This window comes from Argiope bruennichi, chromosome 8, assembly GCF_947563725.1.
Source record: "Argiope bruennichi chromosome 8, qqArgBrue1.1, whole genome shotgun sequence".
Lineage (NCBI taxonomy): Eukaryota > Metazoa > Arthropoda > Arachnida > Araneae > Araneidae > Argiope > Argiope bruennichi.
Genome location: NC_079158.1, coordinates 5159700 through 5187509, shown reverse-complemented (window position 1 = coordinate 5187509; position 27810 = coordinate 5159700). Strand labels below are relative to the sequence as shown.

The 27810-nt window shown below is 28.2% G+C and overlaps 1 protein-coding gene across 2 annotated transcripts; it reads right to left on the bottom strand.

The window, feature by feature from the left end:
• Positions 1-26455, bottom strand: LOC129980941 (sorbitol dehydrogenase-like). Of its 2 annotated transcripts, none has more exons than XM_056091448.1 (8): positions 26331-26455; positions 25092-25125; positions 23073-23237; positions 14260-14419; positions 8181-8299; positions 6383-6448; positions 4671-4846; positions 1-524 (listed from the first exon to the last, which is right to left on the bottom strand). In XM_056091448.1, exons 3-8 carry the CDS (start codon positions 23221-23223, stop codon positions 243-245), a joined length of 954 nt encoding a protein of 317 aa, XP_055947423.1. In that variant the 5' UTR covers positions 23224-23237; positions 25092-25125; positions 26331-26455; the 3' UTR covers positions 1-242. The 2 variants fall into 2 exon arrangements, with proteins under 2 accessions (XP_055947423.1, XP_055947422.1); XM_056091447.1 differs by having other exon boundaries at positions 26025-26454.
• Between the last annotated feature and the right edge of the window lie 1355 nt (positions 26456-27810).

Sequence of the window (27810 nt, the reverse complement as noted above, 5' to 3'; positions counted from 1 at the left end):
AACAATTATAAAATAACATTTATATATCAATATATAAAAATATACATATAAATATAGTGATTTAACAACAAATTTACAAAAATACACTAAATAGCACTTTCAATTTGTAAGTTCAACATAGTTTAATTTTTTTAATTGCTTTCCTTTTAATAAACACATTTCTCAATGTATAAGGAATAATATTAAATATTTAAAATTAAATGGTGAAAAGATTATGCCTATTGGCATGCCAATGTAAAGCTTTATGATTTAGCACAATTAATGAGAACCTTGATTGCTCCCCCAGCACCAGAAGCGGATGCATCAAAAGCTTCTTGAACTTGCTCCAAAGTAAAATGATGAGTAATTAATGGCTTCAAATCCACTGCACCACCAGCAACCAAACTTAATGCAGCTGGGTAACAATTTGCATAACGCAAAATTCCCTTGATATCAACTTCTCGGGTACTGACCTCTATTATGGGAAATGACATATCTCTTACTCCAACACCAACAAGCATGAGTACACCTCCAGATCTTGTCACCTTTGAAAGAAAAAAAAAGTCATTTCTGCTGGATACAGTCATGAGAAAAACGAATTACGTCAAACAGGATTTATTAAAGCATTGACTTTTTTCCCCCTCTTTTAGCTCTTTGATGGCTTCTTTTGCCTCTGCACAGGAAGATTAAATAAACCAATAAAAACATTGTTTGATAATAAAAAGAAATTAATTATAATACTTTTCAGACAATAGAGAATGGCATTAAATACCTTCTCTTTTTAAAGTCATTAGTAGCTACATTTAATGAATTAACTTCATATACAAGGTGCAAAAAGCATGGAAAGATTAATTCCACAGAAAAAAATTAATAAAGACAATGCTAAGAACTTGTTGTTACCAAAACTAAAAATAAATAGTTATAACGAACAAAAAAAAAATGAATTATAAAAAAAGTACATAAGGAAATGCAAATGAAATCGTGTAAAATAATTAATATTTGAATGATAAAAAAATAAATGGCACAAAATATGAAACTCATAGAAAAAAATGTTTTATTCATCAATGTTTTTTCATTCTCATTAAAAAAAAAATCAAGAACTTTTTAAAGATCTTCTCTGACCTTTTTTTCAAAAATTCAATAGTCATAAAATTATACATTTTATGCACAAAAATGCAAATAATAATTTTAAATATTTTCATCATCAATGGACAAAAATTACTTTCTTGCTTATTGCTTCTAGAAGCTTAAGCGAAGAGCACTGATTTCAAGAGACAGACACAAATCAACAGACTTTTATTTATATGAACACAGAGTGCTATTAAAATAATTTAAATAGTTTTGTTCATTTCTCAGTTCCAAAACTACTTGATTGTTTACTTATTAATACAATCGCATTGAAAATTTCTATTTGTCTATCTTTTCAATCATTTTTTTTTCAGACTTTTGCAATGTAGAAACTGTCTCTTCAGCTATCACCCTTTTTCATTTAAAATAATTTAGTTTACCTGCAATGCATTTTTTTCCCTCTTTAAGCTTTTCATCTCAGATCACAATTTTTGCAAGTCTGTGTTTCCGACTTGTTTATATTGTATTTTTTTTAATACAATCTAAGAGGGGAATTGCTTTGCTTAAGTTTTGCTTTCTACTCCACCTCATTTTTCTCAATTCATATAAAACCACATGTTTTGCATTATACGTTTTTTCTTCAAGGTTTTCAATGTCAATGTTATTTGAAGAATAATGATGAATCCTCCTTTCAACGATGATACAGCCATTGGATATTATTATCAGAATCTTAAATTAGCCTCGCTTAATTTCTAAATATTTTGATAAATAAAAAACAAATTTGATTCTTTAATACTTCAAATTACCCATATATTGCTGAATTATTCACATCATTCAAAAAGTAGTTTAATTTTATTAAAAAATAATCACATTCTTTTCTTGTTGTCACTTATAAATCGTAAGAACGGCTTTCTACGTGTTCATCAATACAATGGGCTTATTTGGTCATTCTTTTTGGACCTAAACAATAATATTCACAAGCACAGAGCTGAGAGGAAATTTATCAAAATTTCAACAAATGAAAGTGCATACAAGGTCATAATATCCACGTTTAAAATCTCTTAGCTGCTTTACCAGAATTTTTTCCCAATGAATCCTGTATTAATTTTGAAAAATCAAAGAAATGCTATTTACAGTTCTTAAGTTTTCCAAGAACAATTTTTTTTTTTTTTTTTTTACACTGAAACTTTCCTAACTACTAGTGAACTTTTTATATCCCTTAATAAAAATGGCAAAAGTAGACATTCTCTCTAGTAGAGTTTTAAAAATGTTTGGATAATTTTCGTTAATGAAAGTAGGATAGGATCTTGGTATAAATTTATATTTAAATATAAGAAATGTGCCCTTTTCAAAATTCTTAGACTAAGTCCTCTACATCTTGATTGTCCATTTAACAATAGCTGCATATTCTAGACATCTGGTCTTGCAAAAAAAAAAAAAAAAAAATGAATAAATCTCCCATTCCCCAAAAGTTTTAGGGACACCTACCTTGTTGCAGACAAATCTTAGAATAAATAATACAAAACAGATTTTAAAAAAAGGTTCAATATTCTATATGGATACTATTTTGTTATGTTCAAATTATGTTCAATTCCTGCATGTTACTAGCATATGTTATGCTGGTAACATGCAGGTTACAACCACCATATTTTTAACTAAGTTGAAAATTCTGTTTGTATTTCATCGTTTTTATACTTTGTAATAAGATAAAACACATCCAATATACACATGGACCTTCCATCAAGATCGATAAAACCTTTCAAGTCCAAATTTTTCCCAGAATCAAACATCTTATAAAATATATTTGCTTGTGGAATGCCTCATACTTCATTTGCCAAGATTTGTTGAATGTATCATCAAACAGTAGACTATACATCTTCTGATCAGCCAGACAATTAAATAAAATATACTTAAAAATTTGGAGCAAAGCTAAATGAAATTAAATAAAAGCATTTTATAGAATTACAGGAAGACTTTGTAACAATATTGCTGCCTGTGAACATATCCATGCAAAAGTTTGAATTCTCCTTGCAAGAGCTACACAGATAAAACCATTTCAATTCTGCATCTAAGCAATGTGAAAATACAATGGATGTTATAATAGCATTATTTACAGCTGCTGGCTCTATTCAAGATTTCTTGGCAGTTATTCTTGACTGTCCCCTTTCCTTACCATAAAAGCCTATATGGAGAGAAAAGACAGTAATTTCAATATTCTTAGGGTAAAACTGGTTTTATCTTCTCTCTCAATAATAATGGATGTATTTTTCACTTTTTTTTTGAAAAAATCATGTTCTTTTTTGGAATCTTGAATTCAGCAAAATAAAATTCTAGGAATTTTCATATATCACAAGAACTTTGTAATGAATATCAGGATCCCTTAGCACACATGCAGCAGTTTTAATGTACTGATCTTTCTTGCATAAAATACATGTCACACTAGCAATTTTCGCTAGCTTTTTTGTCTTTTTTAAGTATGAGGAATTTATCTAACCATACTTCCCACAACCTCTACATAAAAATTTTTCACATATGGATACCCTCAAACAGGGAAATTCATTTTATACCTCAGAATGGCTTTGGGGACAAATTTTACTCAATTAGTGGGGGAAGTGATGCTAAAAACATTTATTTGTAATGCTTCCATAATTGCAAAATCCATGTGTAGCAACAATTTAAAGTTTCTTTTCTAGTTTATGAAGCCCTATTATAGAAATTTAATTAAATATTAAAATTTTTAGCAGATTTTCTTAAACTAGTATATCTACTTTAATATAATAAGTTAATATAATAATTCTACTTTAATATAATAAGTTAATATAATAATTCAAAGTCATAAATTAATTAAAATAATTAGTTATAATTTAACTTAATTGCTATTCAAATATCACAAAAAGAAATACTTGAAATTACAGTTAAGACCTTTAACAAAATTCTGTTTGAAATTTGTATACATATCTTTATTGTGTTAACAAAAAAGGTTTTTATTTTTTGCTTTAATAATAATAACAGCATAAACTGCACTCAAATAAAGAACACAATGCTAGAAGTTTAAAACTTCATTTAAAAAAAAAAGAGTTCAAAATAATAAAAAATATTATTTAATAATAAACAAAAACCTTCATAATTTCTAAATCAATAGTAGAGGGAAAATAAAAATTTCTGAATCTTAGCAACAATTCGAAAAAAACCATATTACGTACAAAAAAACAGGCCCTCTATTCTTAATTTTCATCTTTAAAAAAGAGAGTGTGCTCTAAAAATCTTTGATCTCATGAGATTGTTTAAATTGCATTTATATCAATTAATTAAATAAAAATTATTAATAATAAGTTTGATTATTAATCACGTTGAATAAATTAATATGTATAATTGTTTAATAGGATATACAGTAAAATAAATATGCTTTATCAGAGAATTGAGCACAACATAAACTCAAAATGATATTAAGGATGAAACATAGAACATGATGTTGGAAATAGTAATGTTATGTTTATCAGATTCATGATATTGTTTCAATATATTTCACATTTTACAAAATAATGCAAAAAAAGTATCATAATAGAGAAAAAACAATTAAAAATTTTAAAAAAAACTGAATAAAAGAAAATAAGAATACTTACTAGCATACCAAGTCTAGTACTAGATTCAGCACCACTACATTCAAGAGTAATGTCAGGCAAATCACCTAGCAAAGTGCCTATTTGTGAAATAGCTGTTTCAGTATCCAAACCTTTTACACAAAGTTGATAATTAGCTCCAAGTTTTTTAGCAACATCCAGACGGTGTTGTGAAATATCTATATCAGATATTAAAACATAATAAAAATTAAAATAACATTTTTTTTTTTAAAGAATACACAAATTTTAAACTTTGTTTCGTTAAATAAATTCATTAGAAACATTGAAATAATGTAAAGAAATATCTCAGAAAAGTCAAAAAAGAAAAGTTTATGAAATGTTCTGTCTTTAAAAGTACAAAATTGTCCAATGGCATATCAATTCAAAAATGTGAATTTTGTTTTTTCCTCTCAGATTTCATTAGCAATACATCTTCTGAACTCTGGATATGTCTAAGTCAAAAGCTACAAAAATGCAATGCTAAAGTAGCATATTCGCAATAGCTTTTAATAGATAAAAGGCATGACACAAGCTTGGAACAAAAAATGGTGAACTTCATAAAGTAATGAATTATACCAAAGATAAATGCCGGGATACAAAATAAATAGGATTAAGAATTAATAATTAAATAAATATTTTTTTAAGTGCTTGCGATATTAAAACCGTTGTAGAATTATTGCAGAAAAGGAAATGAATTGATTTCAAGAATGATAAAATAGAATTTTAAAATGCTGAAATCAGCATCTCCACAGAAAAGTGTGATGTCTTTATGTAAAGATGAATTTTATTATTTTAAGTTCTGTTTTTATAATAAATATTTCATCAATCAATTACAGTATCCAAAACATGGATACATGTACAGAAAACAATATTAAATCCTATTTAACATTAATCTGTCACAAACATTAATTATTTTTAATTTTTTTTTTTTTTTTTTTTTTTTTTTTTTTTTTCTTTTTTGAAAAATAAAGCACACTTGGCAATTTAAATCTTGTAGACTCTATTAATAACAAAATAAAATGAATGTGTGCCTGTTGGTTCCTCATATTGTAGCTACAAAAACATTTACATAAACATACTTGGAAAGACGAGAAAATCACAGTTTTAGTTAAAAATTAAGCAAATTTTAAGATACTTATTGTCAACATTTTCTAGAAACATCATGATGCAAAAATCATTTTTGTACTATGCTAAAATTTAAAAATTTATTCATTCAAAAATGTTAAATTGCTTTTTTTTTTTTTTTCTTTTTAACAGACACTTTTTTGAAAGAAAGAATTTAAAATGGTTTCCAACAGTACTTTGCATTGTTTCTTCGAATATAGCCCCACCCCCTCACCACTGTTTTGTTAACATTTTTTTTTTTTTTTAAATATATAAGAAATACGTTTTGGAAATAATATAAGAAAACAAAAATTACTTGCAAGAATTAATTTTTATTTTCTTATATTATTTCTATACTTTTATTTGATATATTCATACTACTATAACCAAATAAAATAGTTATTAACAATGAAATTGTTGAAGATTCCACTTTAAGTATTTTTAAGTATACACTATTTATAAATTTAATTTTTTATCTCTCTAAATTTGGTATTTTCTAGATCTGTAGCAATTTGCTTTCTTCCTTCAGAAATGAAGAAGGGAGAGAGATAATGTTTTAACAATTTCATTTAAAGCAACTAAATTATCTATAAGAAACAGAAATTTTTTACCTGTTATACAGATCTTAGTCACACCTAATGCTTTGCAAGTTAGTAGATTCACCAAACCAATGGGACCTTTAATAAATAAATAAAACATTTTTTTAAACGTTGTGTTAAAACATTAAAACTGAGAATACTTTCATAAATATATAAATCAAAATTTGTATGAAACATGTAACTATTTTTCTTTATGCATAAAAAAATTTCATTTTCAGATTTAAACATTATATTCTTTTGTTTCAAAAGCAAAAAATGAGTAAAATTTAAAAATTGTACGACTTCTATATTTTAAAACATTAAATCTTTTGATCTACATGAAATATAAAGGAATGTTTGTTTCAAGTGTTTTTAACAAAAATAAATTACAAAGAAGTTGAATAAATTTACTAACTTCATATTTAAAAGAATTAATTTTTAAAATGTATAAAGATAATTACAACCTTAGTAATCACTTAAAACAATTTAATTTTCAACACACTACAGAAAATGTATTTTATTTTAACAATTAATACTCTGTTGATGATACTGTGGGGGCATTGGGATACAAGAAGGTTATTTTTTAAAATGTATATAATACCTTTCTTTTTATTCAGATAATATAGACAGATCTTTACTAAGATTACAACTACTAATTTTGGTTTCTAATAAAAACAATTCAGCTGTTTTTTAATGAATTTGACTAGCAAATGTGACCAGCAAAGCATTATAAGAGCTTAAAGCATTATAAATATTATAAGGGATATCAATTACAACAAAACAAAAATTAATTGTTAGATAAACAAAATTTAATTGTTAAAGAAAGTAAATTATTGACCATAACAAAAAAAAAATAACCATTGGAAATTGATATCTGCCAAATGAATCAATTTATTGAAATTTCAAATGAAATGCAAATGAAAATTATGACAATTGAAGAAAGAATTTGCATCTCTTTCATTCAGAAGAAATATTATACCTCTTCTAATTTAATAATATTTATTTTTTTATAATTGTCTATCAGATTCAAACTTGAGCTACTTTTTAATGGTCAAGCTTTCCTACAGCAATAAAAAGTATACTTGGAACCAAATTCATCAATTTTTAAATGTCAATGTTAAGAATTTTTTTACCACATTTGATTAGAACTTTCATCTCTTAATTTCAGGAATTATAAAAAATATTAATGAACATTTTAAGTATTAATCAATAAAAGTATTAAAAGTCAATTTTTATCTAAAGAATTAAATGATTGTCATACCACTAAGCTTTTTGACAACCCTTAGTCGAAAAAAGAAAAGTAAAGTCACAGTAAGAACAAGCTGCTTAAAGAAATTATTGTATATCTATTTTCAACACACAAAAATTGGCATTATGTGGATAATTAATGAAATAAAGTCATTTAAAATGTATATAAAATAAATTAATAATAACCCAAATTTCTTGATTGGAATAAAAAAAAAGAGCAATGCAATTAAACATGAATACAATAAAGATTCAATCATATTAGGAACGTCATTAGATTTTCAAGATTTAAAATAACGACATAAAGTTTTAAAAAATAAGCAATAAAACAGAACAAAATTTTGCAAGATTTATGAACTTACATCATATCATTTTTTTTAAATCTCATAAAGTAGCTAAAAAAATTAAGTCTAGAATGAATAAAAATGTTGCAAATGGCAAAAGGAAATCTGATTTCAATATATACATTTTCAACTTCACAAAAACATTTTCTAAAAATAAACAAAATCTTCAGTCTTTCTTAAATATTGAATGTATTGAATATAAAACAAATAAAAGGATGTCACAATTTAAAAAGTGCACATACCAGCTCCACATATTAGAACAGTTTTTCCAGCTGCAACTGATGCTCTTCTACAAGCATGAATGGCAACTGACAGAGGCTCCAGCAATGCTCCTTCTTCCAAACTGACATGATCAGGCAATCTGCAATAAAATATAAACTTCTAAGGATTAAATATGCCTTGAACAGTAACAAAATTTTGAACAAAAAAAAATCCAATGAAATGCTTTCAAGTAAAATCTCTGCAAATCTTTCTTTGATAACGAATATATGCATTCTTTATGATTAAATTTACAATAATGCAAATTCATAAAAATTTGTAATGTTTCATGAATTTGTAAAAAATTACAATACATATTATTAGAAAATAACACTACTAAATACAGGAAAGTCAAATAATTAACAACTAATGTGTTTGATATTTAAAGACTGTAATAGTAAAAATAATATTAAAATTAGGTTATTATCTAACAGATTTAAAATTAAGAAACTTAAAACAATAAAAATATAAAAGGCTGAAAATGAAGTGTTGCAAATATATCTAAAATTCATGTTGCATTCAAACATTAATAAAAAAAAAAGGGCAAACTTTTTTTTTTAATTCTTAAACTGCTAATTGCATTTTAATACAAAAAATTTTATTCACTGACAAAATAGCAAAATACTTTTTTTTTTATAATTCCAAATATGGATGAAAATATTCATTTCAAAAACACTAACTCAATTTAGATTTAATACAGTCGAAACAAAAGCTTTCAAAGACATAAACCAATATGCTTAATAAACCAGTGGGAATGTTACACACCGTAATTATCTTGCATAATGTCAAATAAGAGTGTTATCCGTCTCCCCCTTCGCATACAAATATTAACTTTGGGCAAGGTGGCAAACGTTCCCAACTCCCAGTCTCTTTAAATTCAGAAATCAACTTTTTCAATCCATTTTTCGAAAGACTTTTTTTTGGTGACGGACTAAGGTATTTTGCATCATGAGTCCTCCCCTCCCTTTGCAATTTAATTTCAAGTTTCAAAATATTGTTAATTTAGCTGACAAGTTAGCGATATATTAAGGCTTTATTTTATTTGTGTAACTTTGTGAAGATATGTTTTGTTTATTAATTTTTAGAATATAAATACCATTCAAAAAATAGTTAAAGAAATAAATTTTATGTAAAATAAACCATAAATATTAAATAACGATTTTTTGTATATAAATAAAAGCTTTCTATTATCACAATGGACTGTATTATAATAACACACTTCAGGCAAATCCATTATTAAAAATTATTATTTTACAGAATCTTTTGCATGGATTATAACACAATTATTTAAATGGTTATTTCAAATAAGGAATTAATAGTTCAACTTTGATGTGCCATTAAAGGAATAAAATCTTTATTCACAACATCGAATTCGAAACTTTGAACAAGTTCAGAGTTAAAAAAATAAAGTATGCAATATTTGAAATTCTGTTATGGGGTGTAACATTCGCACTGGTTTATTAAGACTTTCTCGGGTTAAAGGCATTAAAATGACTTTTTCTTTATCCAGGGCATTAGAAGTCATCATGCAAAGCAATATTTTTAAAATAACTTCCAAGTTGGACAAAAGATAGGATAATTGTTTCTCAAGAATTAATTTTCCCAAAAACAGAGACTCTTTTCATCTAATTCAAGTGCATATGAAAACTGCCTGAAAATAGATTCTTCCTTAAGTTCATCCGATAATAATCAATTTGATATGCTCTTACAAGCAAGTCACTCTTTTCTCGAATTTGGCCATCTTCCATATTAAATAACTTGTACAAAATCCAAAATTACCCTCAACTTTGGAATAAGAAAATGGTCGACTTTTTAGCTCTGAAATTAATTTGCCAATAGCAGGCAGGAATGAGTTTATCCTCATGCTGTCTTTGCCATTGGGTCTAGGGAAAAAGAACGGCTCCTATTTTCTCACTGGCTGTAAAAACGTTTCCTTTGTTGTTTTCATTTAGAATTTTTATCGAATTCAGTGATACATTTTATAAAGGATTTTTCCTTTTAATTTTATAAGCATCAAATGAATCCCTTAGTAATCTTATGTAACTTGTAAAGTTCTTGTACAATGCTCAAATCTGCAGTGACACTTTGAATGGTCAAACTTGCTTTGTTAGTGCAATTTTGTAAAATGTCAAATAATAAAGATACTAAATTTGCATTTTCTAGCTTCTGAAGCTGTTGGCAAAGCCTTTTTGCTTTTACCCTTACTTGTAGCTTTTCTATTGCATTATCTACTATCCGCTTTAGTGCGGCCTGATAGTTCCTTTTTACGAGTAAGCAAGCCATTTTGCAGACCATCTACTTTTAGATGAAGTTTGCTTTTCATTTCACTTTCTTCGATTGTTTACTATCTGGAAATGGATGTATTCCGCAAAAATGTTCTTGAACAAATAAAAATAGTCAAGTTTTTAAAGACAATAATTGACAACATGTGCACTGGTCAAATTCAACATACGAGCAGAAGAAATATATTCTGCCAATGTGTTCTTATTTTTAAACAAAGATTAAAACATGTTATGATAATGCTGATAATATATCTGGTATAATATGTTAATATACAGTCTCTGAGCTCTTCAATTGAAACGTTTAAATGAAAAGGTGTTTCTAGATCTAAAATTTCCCATTTCAGTTGCCGTACGATTACTTTATTTCATGATTTTAATAAATATTTTTGCAGGACTGTCATTACATAAAAGGTATCGAACAATAATGGTAAATTTTTCTGAATGAGTAATCCCCCCCCCAGGGGCACCTCGAAATGAGGATGAGAAGCTTCCGGTATGATGGTTGGTTCTCGTCACCCTCGAGGGTACACGAAAAGGTGGGGGGGGGGTGGCTCCTCCCATCGATGACAAGACGTACTTCATTAGGGAAGGGTTGTACCGTGGCCACGGTACTAGTCCTTTGGACTCAACCACAGTTCCCGCCAGTGTTGCTGTTGCGGCGGTCCGGTCCATGTGTTTTCGGGCGGGTCGGAGAGTCAGTGATATGACTTATCTGAATGCGACTGAGGTTGGGGTAAAGTCAACATATACGGAAAAAATTATTTTTGTTTTCTATTACTTTATTTACCATTCTTTTATATATAAGCTCAATAAATGCACTGCATACGGTTTTTGAGAAATAACTGGTTTGACTTTGACCTGGAAAGCTACGTTTTTCTATATATATTTACAAAATAATAATAATAATCCTATTCTGCAATTAAATTTAAAATTTCTAAAAAATGTTCCTTATTAGGGTATCCAAAAAAAATCGTATCTTCCATTGCCTCGAAATACTAAGAACAGCACATACTCCTAACAGCAAGAAAATCAAAACATTGTGCCAACTTCTTTTGCGTCCATTTGATATATAGCTGAATCATTGTTTTTCCCAAAGAATTACCTCTCAAAATAAAAATTTTTACATTGTGCAAGCACTTTTTTTGTGTTCTACGATTCTTGTGTTCTTTTTTACATAAGAATTCTAAATTGAGAACGTTAATTTGTATGATAAGCAGCAGGGTAATCATTTTGAGTTCGAATATATTATCCATTCTTTTACAATTCACCATTTTTTTTTGTTGTTGTTGTTTGTTTTTCCCCCTTTAAAAAAGCATATTTAGTAATTAGAAAAACTAAAGCAGTCAGAACAAGCACATTTGAACCGTGAAAAATCGGAGGAAAAATTTTTTTTTTTTTTTTTTTTTTTTTTTTTTTTTTTATTTTTACTAAATGTTGAAGTACATTTCTTGTCTATAATCTACAAGTTCGAAATGCAGCAGATTCCATGTTCGAGGATCTCTTACTCAATTTTAATTAACTTAATATTAGATTCTTCAAAAGCTTTAACAGCATTTAACTAACTCACGCTATCAATAGGCTTTGAAGAAACTACAGATTTACTGTCATTGTAAATTTCAAATATTCTATTTGCTTCGTTCCATTAGTTTATCTGTTTCAAATTTAAGAGCTGCTGTGGCTTGTTCTCAGACTGATGATAAAAATTGTAAAGGTTGATGATTCATCACCTTTCATTCCACTTATAAAACCTCACTTCAAAAATTATCCACTTACAAAACCTCACCTCAAAAATTATCATTTTTTTTTTTTTTTGTATTATCTATTACCTAATGAAATTAAAAATGTCTTACAATGTTCAACAAAAGGAATCTATTCACAAAATTGACATGGATCTAAAATATAACAAAAGCCCTTACACCACCGTTTATTAATCATTAACCATCGATAGATATCGGTTTCTTGGGGGGGGGGGGTAGACGCCGGCTTGAGCAGACATGGCGCCGTCTGCTTGATTCAAGATTACACAATATGTTTTCGCAATTTCAATTTTATGAATAATTTAATAACTTAGTGGATTTAATGAAACAGACAGGAACTATATTATAACCTAATTATATCTGAAGAAATATAAATACAACACTTCAGCAAAGACTTGCCGACTCTATAGATGCATAGTCTACGAGCTACAAGTCCGCCACCGCTCTTTTTCGCAAGCCTTTCAAGCGTCGACATTCTCCCAATGCAGCTAAACTATTAGTACAGTTCTGATAAAATAACTTGATTCATAAAACTTGATCTTTCTCCTCTAAAGGCATGATAATTAATGATTCTACCTCACCGACTATTGGTATTTATAAAAGTTCCTTATTTGCATTTTCACCATTCTACATAAAAAGCACCATCTAGTGTTCAACATTTAAACTACTGTTTCATTTTTATTTACTTGCGGGTGTTGTTGTTTTCTCGCAACTCACATAATGCAAAAACCAAGTTTCAGTGAAGTACGTCAGCCAAAACAAATTCTGAGCAGGGTCACTTTATTTATAACCAGCCAGTATTTTGGACACCTCTTATGCCGACCGATTGAAAGCAAAATTTGAAATAAAACCACAAGTCACAAGATCACATATTAAATTTAATTTAATTAAACCATTGCATTTTTTAATTGTTGCATGTACATGCCTGAAAAATAGAAAAAAGATATATTATCAATGAATATATATCAAATTTTGAGTGAAATATCAGATTTAGAAGGAAAAAAAAAGGATTCTTGTCTTGCTATAATTTAATATAAATTTATGAACCAAGAATATAATTTTTTTCCAAACATTCATTGTTAAGGTATAATTTGTCTCATAACACAAATGATTTTCATTTACCATCTGTCTTAAATCCACTAAATTTTTTAGTGTATTTAGTGATTAACATTATTTCATTTCTAACTAAATTTCTCCAATACACAAAGGCCAGAATATATGACTCACAACTGGCTTATTATTTCATACAATGTAAAAATTATCATACATGGTGTTCTATGATAATTTTTCTATCTATTACAAAATCTATCCCTTACAAAATAATTAAAAGAACGGATATATAGCAACAAATAAATAAAACTAACAATGACGACTGATGCAAATGGGCTCCATGCTCAAAACAATCTCTATAAAAGCAAATTATGCCTCAGATAAAATGATTGTTGAGTTAAATAAATCAAATAGTTATTAGCAATTATACTGATCTATAACCTTTAGTTGGCTTAAATTTCCTTTCAAATATATCTTTCCCAAAAAAGGTTCATTCGATACTTGCCTTGACTGTCATTTGTTGAATTTGCGGAACTACAATGACTGACATTTAGTTGACAGCAAAGAGAAATAAATAGCACTGAGTACAATCATAGTACTATGATTGTGTATTGATTGAGTATCATTGAGTTAAATAATTCTGAATATGATTCTAATATGATTCTAATGACTAAAAATAATTGATATATTTGCATGGAGTTTAGTTTCAAATACCATTCATCAATGTTTTGTTAAAAAAAATTGCAAATTTAAAAAAGAAATTGCTTTGTTTAATAAATCTTTTGCTGTAGCCTTAAGAGGCATTCATAAATGTAATACATCCATCAAAGGTAATGCAGTTGCCTTCTATGCAGATGTACTCAATGATTATTGCATGCAGTTAAAAAAAAATTTTAAATATAGATGATCGAAAGAAATTTTTATTAGTGTAAATATTCCAGAATATGAGTCATTATCTAAGAAAATTTAGTTACTTGAAACAGAAATTAGCATCATGGCAAAAATAGCGACACAATGTTCCATGGACAGGAGGTGTTGCACAAAACTTTACATCTGGACAAAGATTGTATCTTCCCTCCAAGCAGTATCTACATTTATAACAAGGCACTCCTGGTTCAATGGCCACTCTGTCTCCTAAAATTGTAAAGTAATTGATCAAGTCAGTCATCCATAGCAGCTTTGTGTGTGTGTGTGTGTGTGTGTGTGTGTGTGTGTGTGTGTGTGTGTGTGTGTGTGTGTGTGTGTGTGTGTGTGTGTGTGTGTGTGTGTGTGTGTGTGTGTGTGTGCGTGTGTGCGTGTGTGTGTGTGTGTGTGTATCCAATGGAATATCACTAAACTAGAACAGTTTTAATCCAGCAGAAAACTGATTTTTGTGAAACTCAAAACTTCTCAAATACAGTGGAACCCCGCTTAACGAGTATAATTCGCTCCCGAATCTTACTCGAAATGCGAAACAATATTTTCTAAAACAGGATAATACGTTCCATTCTGAAAAAAATATTCAAACGAATTTGTAATAATGTCATTTATTATTAACTAACCGCCTTTGGCGACCAGCCGGTTCGCCAATCTTAATGTTCGTTAAAATTTTAATAATTAAATATTTTATGCAATTTCTACTTTAATAGCTTCTTCATCAAAATATTTTAAAACTTCAAATTTTGATTGTCATATAATTCATTCATAATATTATAAAGGCCTTCAGTCATAACGTAATATGTATCTCTCTCATTTTCTGTTAGCACCCGTAGAATGTATGCTTTAAATTAAAGTGTAAAGAATGAATCTTCAATGAATATAATAATATTTTTTACTGAAACAAAGCATTTTTTTTATAATCTGCTTACTGAAAACAGAATCACTCAGCGTTTAAACTTTATGGGCACTAAAGAATATCTTTTTTAATTTATGTAATATCTCAAGAGTTTGGCAGATCAATTAATTAACAATGTTTAAATTTAAATGCATCAAACACTAAGAAAATAAAACGAATCGCTTAAAATAAACGGTTGAAAACAGGTTTTAAAAAAACTACTTAAAAAACGACGTACTTAAAACTATAAGCATATACAAAAAATATATAACTAACATAAATACAATTTACTTACAAAAGCATGCAACTAACCCAAAAATAATTTAAATCATCCATTGATAACGTTGTCATGGCAACAATCAGAACACAAAGCGCATGCGTGAATTTTCAACGCCAGTTACGTAACGCAAATACGTGACTGTTTTTCTACGCGTTGGGGTAACGCTATGCGGATTAGAAATTTTTAATTTCCTTTATTCTGTTTTATTTTAATTCAAAAGTACGTCAGAATGAATCTGAAAGATCGATTCATTAACAATGTTTAATTTTAAATGCATCAAACATTAAGAAAATAAACAGAACCGATTGAAATAATCCGCCGAAAAATTTTAACCCTAGCCTCATTACTGTTGAGAGAAAAAAAAAACTGAAGCCTTTTTCGTTTGGCGCTGGGGAAAATGGAAGATTTTTTTGGCGGGAAAGTTGGCGGTGGGGAAAATGGAAGATTTTTTTGGCGGGAAAGTTAGTTTTTAATTAATAATTAAAATTCTAATTAAAAATTCGAAAAAAGGAACCCCAGGTGCACATTCCCAACCTCCAAGGTACACATGTACCAAATTTGGTAGCTGTATGTCAAACGGTCTGGTCTGTAGAGCGCCAACACACACACACACACACACACACACATTGAGCTTTATTATAAGTATAGATATAGATATAGATAATTTTTTTTTTTTTTTTTGCAAGAAATTTGTCTAAAGACGCTTGTCTTTGGCTAGGCTCTTCAAAACTCTCCAAAAATAAGATACAGCATTATCGTTCATTTGAAGCACTCCTAGCTACTGCCTTATTTGGAGGAATGCTTCTCAACATACGATGTAATAATTTTCCATGTTTTGAGCACCTACTTCATTTCACTGGAAGGTTATTGTTCTGTTGGCTTCATTATTTTCTCCTCCGTATGTTTTTGTTGAGATACAGATCCGTAAGTTTTTCAGTAGTTCTGGCTATGTTCTTCAGCCAGCTCCACAACCCTTCTCTAGTCCCTAATCTTAGCCGGGGGACACAATCTCGTCAATGAAAGCTCCATAAGCACTTGCTCAAAACCCTCGGAGTCTTCGGCAATGCTATCCGGTCAAAATGTCTTCCATATAGTTCCCAAGACAGATAGAGGTTCGACAGACTGATGCAGGACAATCCAGCATGCGACATGATGGTGCCTCTCGCTACTCATTCTGCAAAACATTGCTCGTTATGCGAGTCACTTGTTATACGCGGTTTGATCGTATTTCATAGTTCAACAATTCTTTAATAGACTGTCAAAAAATATGAATTATATAGTTAAAATATTAACTATATTATAGATTTTTTGCTTACTTTTTTTGTTAAATTAATCCATATATTTAATATTAAAAAAGAAAGAAAATCGATTAACGTGTCATTCAGCCCCAATTGCAAATCCGATTCCCCCCCCCCCTTTTTTTTTTCCATATGAAAGCTCATAATCTTTTAATGCATCCTTAAAGGTCAGTCGCCTTCCTCCAGATTCCCTTTTCGAAAAAATCGAAAAAGGCTATATCATTACACATTCACTATGGGGAAAATCTCTGAAAAAATGTTCTTTAGCAAGATCATTAAACCGATTTCGAACATTTTTATTTCATAAGAATATTCATGATCCTCGATATATCATCAAACATAGTTTAACCCCTTCCTCTCTGTTTCCAAAAGATGTTGAAAAATATAACTTTCACAGAGCCTTCAAACTCACGAACTGAACCGATTTTGCCAATATCTGTAGTTGAGAGCTTCGCCATTTTGAAGTAATCTAATCAGTCTGAATACCCATGCTTTATTGTGCAATATAATGTTGGATGTATGATGGCAAACTCGACAACGAGTAAGAAGCCTTATCTCTCAAGAAAATACGAATCTCATGCGACAAAACACAGCTGAAGCGCACACAAAGACATCACTTTCAGAAATCAAAGCACACACAAACCACCAATTAAAAAACAACGCAGCATAAAAGCCATCAAAGAACTTGATCCACGAACAAGATACTAAAGAAAGAATTCACCCAACTAATTTTCTCTCGTATGTGCACCTCCTCTTACAGATTCCATGACAGAGTATGGAAGTTTCTAGAAGAATCCTACTACAGATATCGCCAAAATTCCTGCACATCTTGGCTCTAATTACCGGTCTATCCCTATTGCGTGTCTAGATACTTCCGAAACAACTTTGGCAATTTTTTAGGTGAATATTGTGTGTCTTCGTCTCAGATAGGGTCGACAATGAAATGAACTCCAAAGTTTTCTCGGAGGCATTCAGTGTATACTAGGCTCATTAGGACACTCCACGCGGATTATACCAGAAGACTTTCTCCTATTTTTTTGTTCTCGCATCTTCGGTTCAGTTATGTATAACTAAGTAAAAAAAATTTAACTAAGTAAGCTTTTTTAAATCGAGATTCTATAGGTTTTTCGGCGACAGGTCTGTCAACTTATCAACTGGAATTAAAGATCCATTACTCGACGAGGGGTAACAAGTTAACTAGGTTTCACAAAACCCGTCCAGCCGTTAATAGCACACACCGGGCCAAAATGAGTTTTAAAAAGAGTCCAGATTGATTGTCCGTAAAATGTCAAGGGCCAGAGATGCATGAATTCTGAACATACGGTAAAATCGGTTGATTTGGCTTCACGATGAGAAAATCTCTTCACGATGCAGCGAACTTCCTTTTGAACTTCATCTGTTTCTAAAGTCAAACTCTGGACATTGCCTTTTACCTCTTCGCCTTCCAATTTCATGCCACGGGCGTCCTCTTGAATTTTTCCTACATATCTGTAAACATTTCCTTAATCCCCTCTCTCGGCATGCTCTCGTCTCTTCTTCTTTTTCAGCTTGAACTCTTCCATTTTTTTTCTTGCTATTGTCCCATTCTATTTTATATTTTTCTATTGTTTCTTGTTGCATCTTTATTCTTCTATAAATTTCTTTAAATTCGCCACTATAGATTTAAGCAAAGCAAACAAATCGCCCTTTTCCGCTTCAGATCTCAACAACACCATACACAAAAGATTCCAATTCTGGAATCAACGTTACGGAAAATCCCTCCAATTGTTGTACAATGATAAGGCTGATAAATCTAATAAATTCGATAAAAGATTATGATGCTTTAATCCACAAGAAAACAGAATTACGAGATTAACTGAGTAGGGAAAGCAATATAGAAAATTCGTCACAATATTGTTTACTCTTATATTATTGTAATTAAACTTTTATTATACTTTCACTTTGTTAAGAAGTATTTTATCACAGTTGATTCGTATGCCTAAATCAATTTTATTGATGCTAGCCATCTGCTGCGATCATATTAATACAATCAATTCAATCGTGCCGATCAATTTTGATAAAATAAATATCAAAACTAAAGAGAATATTGCGTTAAATATGATTCCAAAATATTAAGATTACTCGGTTAGTTAGGATTGCCAGATTAATCGGCGACAAAAATTAGCAAAATTGAGCCAGTTGTTGAGCATGATATTCTGCCCCAGTTTCATTTAGCAGTTCTCTCAAAAATTAAAGCGGAGAGTGCAGACGATCTAGGACTCATGTGTTTCTACATGAAATAAAAATTATCCAAATCGTTTCATTAGATATTTATTCAATGGTTATGACTGGAGAACATTGTCAAGATTTTTCCTGTCACAGAATGTGCAGAGAAGTAATGCTTTCGAGATTTTTCTTGAAAATGAAAAATACTGTCTTGCCACTATTTCATCTATGCACATTACATTTCTGAAGAAAGAAAGATTTGATTCCAGCTGAAGTGGGGTGAATTGTAAAATTCTAAACATTGATCTTGATTCTGATTGTCCATGAATGCTATATGGATGTTAGGAATGATGAGTTCTGAACTGACTGTTTATTCCTAACATAAGGGTAAGTTGAAAAATAAACAAGCCAAAATATCAGTTTCTGTACCATTTGCAGAACTCATTTTCACCTTGAAGTAAGAATCTTGTAATTTGAAATCGCCAAAGCATTCTGTCAATACATTTTCCGAAAGATACTGTAATCTCGATAAACTACGTTCATATACTTCTGAAACTAAGTCGGCATTACGATTGCACGCAATAAAAACCATCGGCATTTCATCAAAACGTTCCTCATTGGTAAAATAAAAACGTCATTTATTTGAAAAGCTCAATAACATACACACAATCATAGAAAAGCCTTTCCTTTTTCGATATTTCACTTAAACTTGAGATACCTTAAATGTTCAGCTTCTCAAATTTCAATACGTTACGATTTATTGAAATTTGAATATGATAAATTTTCCATCTAAATTTGTGATAAGCCCTATAAATTTTAAAATCAGCATATATAATATCATAATCAGCATATCAGTATATATAATGAAATAATCAGAATCAGCATATCAGTATATATAATGAAATAATCAGAATCAGCATATCAGTATATATAATGAAATAATCAGAATCAGCATATCAGTATATATAATGAAATAATCATAATCAGCATATATAATGAAATTTTATAAACAGAAAGTATATGCCTAAATTACAATGGTTAAGGAAATAAATGTATGTTCCTCCTTTATGAGATACCTTATATATTTACTTCTTGTAGGAATTATTCATCTGTTTAGTTCAAAATGCATTAATTCGCAGTTGAAAATGATAAATTAGTAGTAAAAATACTAAATAAATAGACATTTAGTCATTTATAAGCACAAATATCAATAAATGTTAGTAGTTCATTACACTAAACAAGAAAATTAAACATTTATTTTTCATTAGAGATGTAAAGAATTATGATTTCTTTCTTATACAAAAATGTTGGCTAAGATTTTCCATCTCTTTAAAGAGTCCCCATCTCTCACCCCACAGTGGTAAAACATCTGTACTTGAAATAAGCAATTAGAAATGAAATAAAACAACCAACTGTAATTACAGATTTAAGCACTATGTGCAAGTCTGCAATTTTTTATGCATTTAACATTCAGAAAATAACCCATCATCTAAACTGTAAATTACAAAATATTCAATTAATGTATTTATGTTGATTATACTTTTGAAAAAATAAATCTAATCAGAAACACAAAGAACTCAGATCAAAAATCAATCAGGGTTGCCACGCCACCGGGAGAATAGGAAAAACAGAGGGAATTTAAAAATCTTCTAAAAAAATCCGGGATACAGGAAAATTTAAATTTTTTTATAAAAATATGGAAAATACAGGGAATTTTTTAAGTCTCTTAGTTATTATGTCCCTATCTAAAAAATGCCAATCTCAAAAGATTGCTGCATGAAAAACTGAATACATTCAGAAAAATAAACGTCCAATTTAATGTTTAAAAAAAACATTTAGTTCAAGAACAATCACTTAAAGCTGAATTTTTATGATAATTAAAACTGGCTGCATCACATTTGTCCTTTAATGGTATACCAACAAGATTTTCCCATATATTCACTGAAAGTGAAATAGCTAAAAAATGTACTAATCCCTAACAAGTAAATGTAATAATTTATTTGTTAGGGATCAGATCCATTAGCTTTATGAAACTGGTAACTGAAAAATAGACAGAAAATGATGTCCAATTGACAAAAATGAATAAATAAAAAAAGTAGTCTTGCTTTGCAACTTTTTCAGTAAATTATCATTAAATAATTTGTATCATGATAACAAAAATATTTTTTGTTTTATTTTACCCAAGTCCTTAGTTTTGTGTGACTTACAGTTAAAGAGCATAAGAGGTGTTATATCCCTCTGCCTTAATATATAAATTTTTTCCTGCAAAATTCTAGATAATAAATAAAGATTTTTTTTTTCTGTGTGTAAATATAAACCTTCTTTTTATATGCTATTTTGAATAATGTTAAATTGTTGATTTCTCTTTTCCACTCCATAAAACCATCTTCCATTATAACTAGTACCAGAGTGCTATTCATACATTTCCTCACACCTTAAATATACATACAGGAAAAACACAGGGAATTTTTTTTTTTCTTTTCCAGATTTGAGTGGCAATCCTGATCAATAAACTAAGTCATAATATTGCAATTAAAAAAGGAACTGTAAAAGCACTTTAATTAAATGGATCTTCATTGTGTTAACCATACAAATAGGGATTTATGTATTAGCTCTCTACAGATAAGAACATTCGACATAGAACTATTGAATTGAGCACATTTGTTTTTTACAGGATAGGCTGCATGGCTTAGACATTTTTTTTTATTTTAATTAAAAATTGAATAAAAGTTTGAGAGTTTTTTCCACCATAAATACTAAAAATATTATAGCACAAAAATAAAGCTTAAACTATCTTAAAATTCAAAAATATTATGTTTTGAATGGTGAGAAATTTATATATTTCTAATAATATTTTAAGGTTTATTTTAAAACAATATATTTCATTGCTCACATAAAACTTTAAAAGTGGCTTGTTTTTCAATGCTGAGTAAGTTTCTATTTAAAATATGCTTTCAACAAGAACTTTTGTTATATTTACAAGGAAGGTTTAATTTTAAAAGCATGCAATGATGTAAGATTTTTAAAGTGTGCGCATTTGTATTTTTTTTTTTTTTTTGTAATATAATTGGATGTTAAAATAAATTAATTTGTAACAGTGTTTGTTTTTTTATTTAGTTAATTATTTATTTGAGTCAGAAAAATTGCCATCAAATAATGCTCTGAGATACAATGAAATTATGAGGCATATTCTGTAGTACACACAAAGATAAATGCTTATAATTTATATTTTATACTTAATGAAATTGTTTAGTTTCAGCAAAAAAGTTATTGTATTAGTTGAAATCTAATTATTTCTGTTAAAATTTTTAATGAGATGACAGAAAATTAGAGAGATGCATAGTACAAATACTTTCTTAAGAAAGTTATTTAGAGCAAGTTATAAAAATTATTTTATTAGAAATTCTAGTAACTGATCTTGACAAACCAGTTAAGTTATCAAAAATAACAAGTAAAAAAAAAGATAACTTTCTTAAATGTGCCTTGAAAATATTACAGAAAAAAACATTTTTAGAAAAATTAAAATTAAATATATTTTTTATTATCAAAAAAAATTATGATCAAATTTCAAAAAGAGAAAAATTCCAAAAGCTACAGGTTGACTATAATTCTTTCCATGAAATGGTCTTTCCAAGATAATAAGAACTTCATAATAGTCAATAATTATTGTTTGTTTGCTTTGGATTGAAACAAGAAAACTGAAGATTTCTTACAAGCATATATGACAAAATGGATTATATCTCATATGCATGCATAATGATAAAATTATCTGTACACATATTTTTCTTAATATTAAGCTTTCCTTCTCTCACACTGCATAAATTCTTTTAAAATCAAATTAAATTTTAGTCAGGTTATTTGCATGAATCACCATATCTTGAAATATTCATATTTTCTTACATCATATTCTTATTATTATTACGATTTTAATAATATTTTGGTACCCTTCCATTAACAGAATCATTACTAAGTTTGAATATTGCCATCAATCTATTAATAAGTTATTACAAAGATTACCCAAGTTTCACAGGACTGCAAACAAAACAGTACCAACATTCTTTACAAACTATTCTCAATCTTTTACCTTCAGAAAACTGAATTTACAAAAATATATTATAAAATAAGATTTTTACAAAATATTCACAAAACCAAAGTATTAAAAAAATTGAAGTTCAAAAGAAAATAATATACCTGGTTTCAAATGTTTAACTTGACTTCCAATTTTAATTACAGTCCCACTAGATTCATGCCCCAAGACCATTGGAGCATTAACAATAAAATTACCAAGGCGACCATGTTTCCAAAAATGAACATCAGATCCACAAATGCCAACAGTATGCATAGCAATTAGAGCCTCTGAAAATAATATAAAATAGATAATAGTTTCATAAATGTCAGTATTAAATCCATTCTAATATAATAGGGAAATGCAAAAATAAAAAGAAAAGAAATAAATTTCTATTTAAAAAATAAACCTATTGTACTTTATAATTCATGACCAGCTTGAAATTTAGTTATATATGTTACTTTTGACCCTCTCATTCCTAAGACCAATTGAATTCAGGTATTTCAGAATACTGGAATTCTTGGGTTTCTCTTTCAAAGAAAAGAAAGAATATCATATCTTCCTCAAAGATAAGATTAAAAGGATTGATATACAAAAGCTACTTCACTCAGCTGATGGCCATTAAGAGGGCATTTGCTGGGGCATTCTTTGAAAGCTCTCAAAGAACCTCTCTATCCTCACGCAGATTTGGGTGTGCATCTCCAACAAAGCATGTACCAAGAGTATTCAGTTGTATATCAGGAAAAGAGAGGAATTTGATCCAGGTGGGAGGACAATATTATACTGTGATATCCAGGTGTCTTTAACATCTACTTTAAATACAGGCATTTGTTACCATTCTGCATTAATAGAATTAGCATAATTTACATTCTAGTCATTTTTTTTTTTAGCCTATGGATTATAAAATTTTAAATATTCTATTTAAACATTCAAAAATAAACTTCCTCTTTTTTTCTTTTTTTCTCAACAGTTCACATATTTATTTATTCTTACCTTCATTGATTTATAACACACCCATTCATCACACAAAACAGGGAACGAAAACTATTATCTACTGATTACAGAATGTACAAATGAGCATTATGTACTGACCTTAATGACATTGCTACAACTGTAGTACCAACCTCCTTGTAAAGAGAAAAAAAATTGTAGCTACAATATGTTTAGGATTTATAATAAAGACAGTTAAATATTGATTTCCTCACAGTTTGCTTAGTAAGAGGGTATTATGAGGATAATCTACTTGCTGCGCTTGAAAGCCTTATCACTGTCCATAAAAAATATTTTCTTTCATAAACGACATTACAAAAATCACATTTACTTTCCTTTGTTCCAAGCTCTCACACATAAGCATCATGTAAGCATCTTTAATCAAACCCTCAAATATTTTGATATTCACCCAACCATAACCTTTCAGACCCAGGGGGTAACAATCTTTATCACTATAATATATCCCACACTGTTTACATTCAAATTCAAATTTCAGCATTACATTCAATTACAAGTTCAGCAAACTTATCACTTCCATTCAACAACTACTCTTAATTTTTAATTTTAATATCTGACTAAAAACAAAATCTATATAGAAATGAGTCTATAGATATTCATTTCATTAAATGTTATAAAACATCAAATTATACATCAAAAATATACAATGGTAAACTAAAGAATAAACAAAAAATAATTAAATTTTGAATTGGATAAAAATTTGGTTTTAAAAAATCTAAAAATTTCTGATTTTTATAATTTCAATTTTACTAATTAATTTTTAAAGATGTATTTTATTTTTAAAGATTCTAAATTTTCTTGCTCATCTCTTGAATTAATGACTTGATTCAATCAGCCAACATCACCATTAAACACTTTTATAAAAGCTGAACTTTATCCTTGGATATAAATCTTAATCAAACAGTAATGTAGAAGCATTATTCATTTTCACTTGATATTTACATAGTTTTATACAGTAACTTTTACATAGTTTTTCACTTTACATAACTTAACCTTACTTGTATTTAATTTTAAGTTTGATGAATTCAACACCATGATATTCTGAAAGAAAAAGAATTCCTAACAATGTAACAAACTTATTAAACATACTATTATTTTTACTTGAAATGAAACATTACTTTAAAAAGTAAGCTTACCATGTGGTAATGGTTCTGATACTTCACGATTTTCCTACAAAAAATAATACAAAACAATATATCTTCTGTTATTCTTATTAAAAATTGCTTTTACATAGTATAACTTTAATACAATATATATTAGTTTTTATACAGCATATGTATATGTTTATTGTGTGTGTGTGTCTGTGTGTCATTAAAATTCAGAGCCTTCTTGCTTAAAAAAATCAATGAAAAGAAAAGTTAATTTTTATGAAATTTCATGCTATTATTTTATTATAGGCAAAGAAATCAAGACTTTTTTTTTTCCTTTTTGTCATATTTGATCAAACTAATTGACAAAGCAAGCTTGGAGATTTTAATAAGATATCTGATATTGTCTAAAATAAATATTGACACAAAATATACTTTACAAAATTAAAGAATTGAAAATTAAGATCTACAACTTCTTGATGCAAGGTTGCTACATAATGCATACTTGTATATACTTCAATGGTAGCAATATGAATACCTGCAATTCATATATGGCTTTAATTAGAAATATTAGAAAGATATATTTATCATGTAAAGAAATTATTATTTTAAGAATTAAAAATAATTACATTTTATAAAGAAATTATAAGCATTAAATTTTTTTCAATTCAAGTTCAATTTCTCCAATAACTATAATATAATATTTAAAATCATGTCATAAACATTTGCTATAGTTTTTTAAAATAGAAAATTTCATATCAATAAAATGTATAATAAACATAATCACAAGAAGATACAGGAAAATTAATCTTGATAAATATCATTTTATAATCATGACCATCTATATTTTTACTAATTTTGTAAATAATTATAATTTCAAAAACAGAGCAACATTATATATTCAGCATACAAAACATAAATACTCCATATATGTGAATATAAAATGCCCTATATATCTAAAGGTGATGATAAACAACCTACCAAGCAAATCTCTCCTTTGCATTTTAAAACTGCAGACAAATTTTCAGTTGTCATTTTTAAATTTACAAAATGATTACTTAGGAAAGAAAATGAATTAATAACTTTCGAAAATTTCAACCCACTGACACTATCAGTATTAAATTATCTATAAATTTTATCTTCTATGTACTATGAAACTGCTTTTTCAGCACCATTTATCTTTTTGCAAATCTGATTTTTAGAAATCAGAACATGATATGAATTTATCCACATTTATACATGGATTTCAAATTATTTAATTAAATGATATTCTCATTTTGAGCTTACATTTTTGATTTACAGTTTGTTATAATTCAATAGAAAAGATTTGGTTTCGAAATAAAACTGTAAGTTTAAAATGTTAAGGAAGGAAGGTAGGATGGAGGTTTGTTTTCCGTCTTAAGACTAGCGTCTCAATCGCAACGTAATCCCTATGGGATGGGCGAATCCATCATGAACCGTACTTTTCACAGGTAGGTACGTTTGCCCGAGAGGGGCAGCAGGGATAAACGTTGGCTTTTAAATGTTGAGTTGTAGCTCAACGATTATCCCGGTTCAGTTGAATCGTTTTTCGTGGATCACGAGGGAATACGTTGTCACTACTTTACCATGTGAATGTGGATATAGTTTTCCTCTCTATTAATGTCTATTTTTAAATCACTATTTCTTATCTTTGAAAATGTTTACAAATTTGTTCTTGTGTTGCATTTCATAAACGGATCATATATAATTTTTAGAAATGTATAAAATTACATTGTGAATGAAGAGGTAATGTGATATTTAAGTTTCATAGTATGTAATATGGAAATAAAGCAAATCATTAACCATTTCATTTTCATACTTGTTGATTTTTTTTTTGTCATTATATTACTCTTGTGCTTTGTAGTTTTAAGTAAATGCATGTTAAATTCTTGTAAAGGTAATAAACTAACAGGAATGAAATAACTTATTGTATTTAAATAACACGTTTTGTGAGTAGAAGACATATAACCAAAACTTAATGATCTAGGTCATCTTTATTTTTAAAAAAATAAGAAACAACTTTTACATAAATTTAGAAAAATAATTTTATAAAATGCTTACTGTAAAAACAACTTTATCACAAAGTTTATTTCCTACTTGGGGATCATAGTGTAATAATAGACATAGCATGTTGAGTAGGTATATATTGTAATATTTATTGTATATCAAGTCAAACCCTTATTCAAGAAACAATTTTCTTAAATGGATTCTGATTTTATTAATGTTTGATTGAGATTTATTTTACTATATTATAAATTTTTACTATCACAAGTTATTTTCCTCTTCTCAATAAATAAAACAAATTGTGTTTTATTACTTAACAGATAAATCTCATTAAATGAGCTGTAAAAATATGAACCTTTTTAAAGCATGAAATAAAACTATTTTCAATTCATGTTTTATTGATAATTTAAGTTCTTTTGTAATTATTGATTTTTTTTTAAACATAGGACTATTTAAATTCAATTTTCTTATGATAAGTATAAGATTATATTCAATTACATAAAAGTATTAAAATGTAACTCCCTGCGAATGTTTCGGAGGATATAAGTTTTTTTTTAATACTGGTTTTCTTTAAATTAGGGTTTGTTTTTCTAGTTATTAAGAAATCAATGTTATATAGAGTTTCATGTTCATACTTGCAGCTTCCTCAGTATATTTCAAAATATAAATATTCTTGAAAGATTAATATAATGGTCTTTTAAAAGATGTTCAGAATATTCACAATATTGCAGCCTGTTACTGA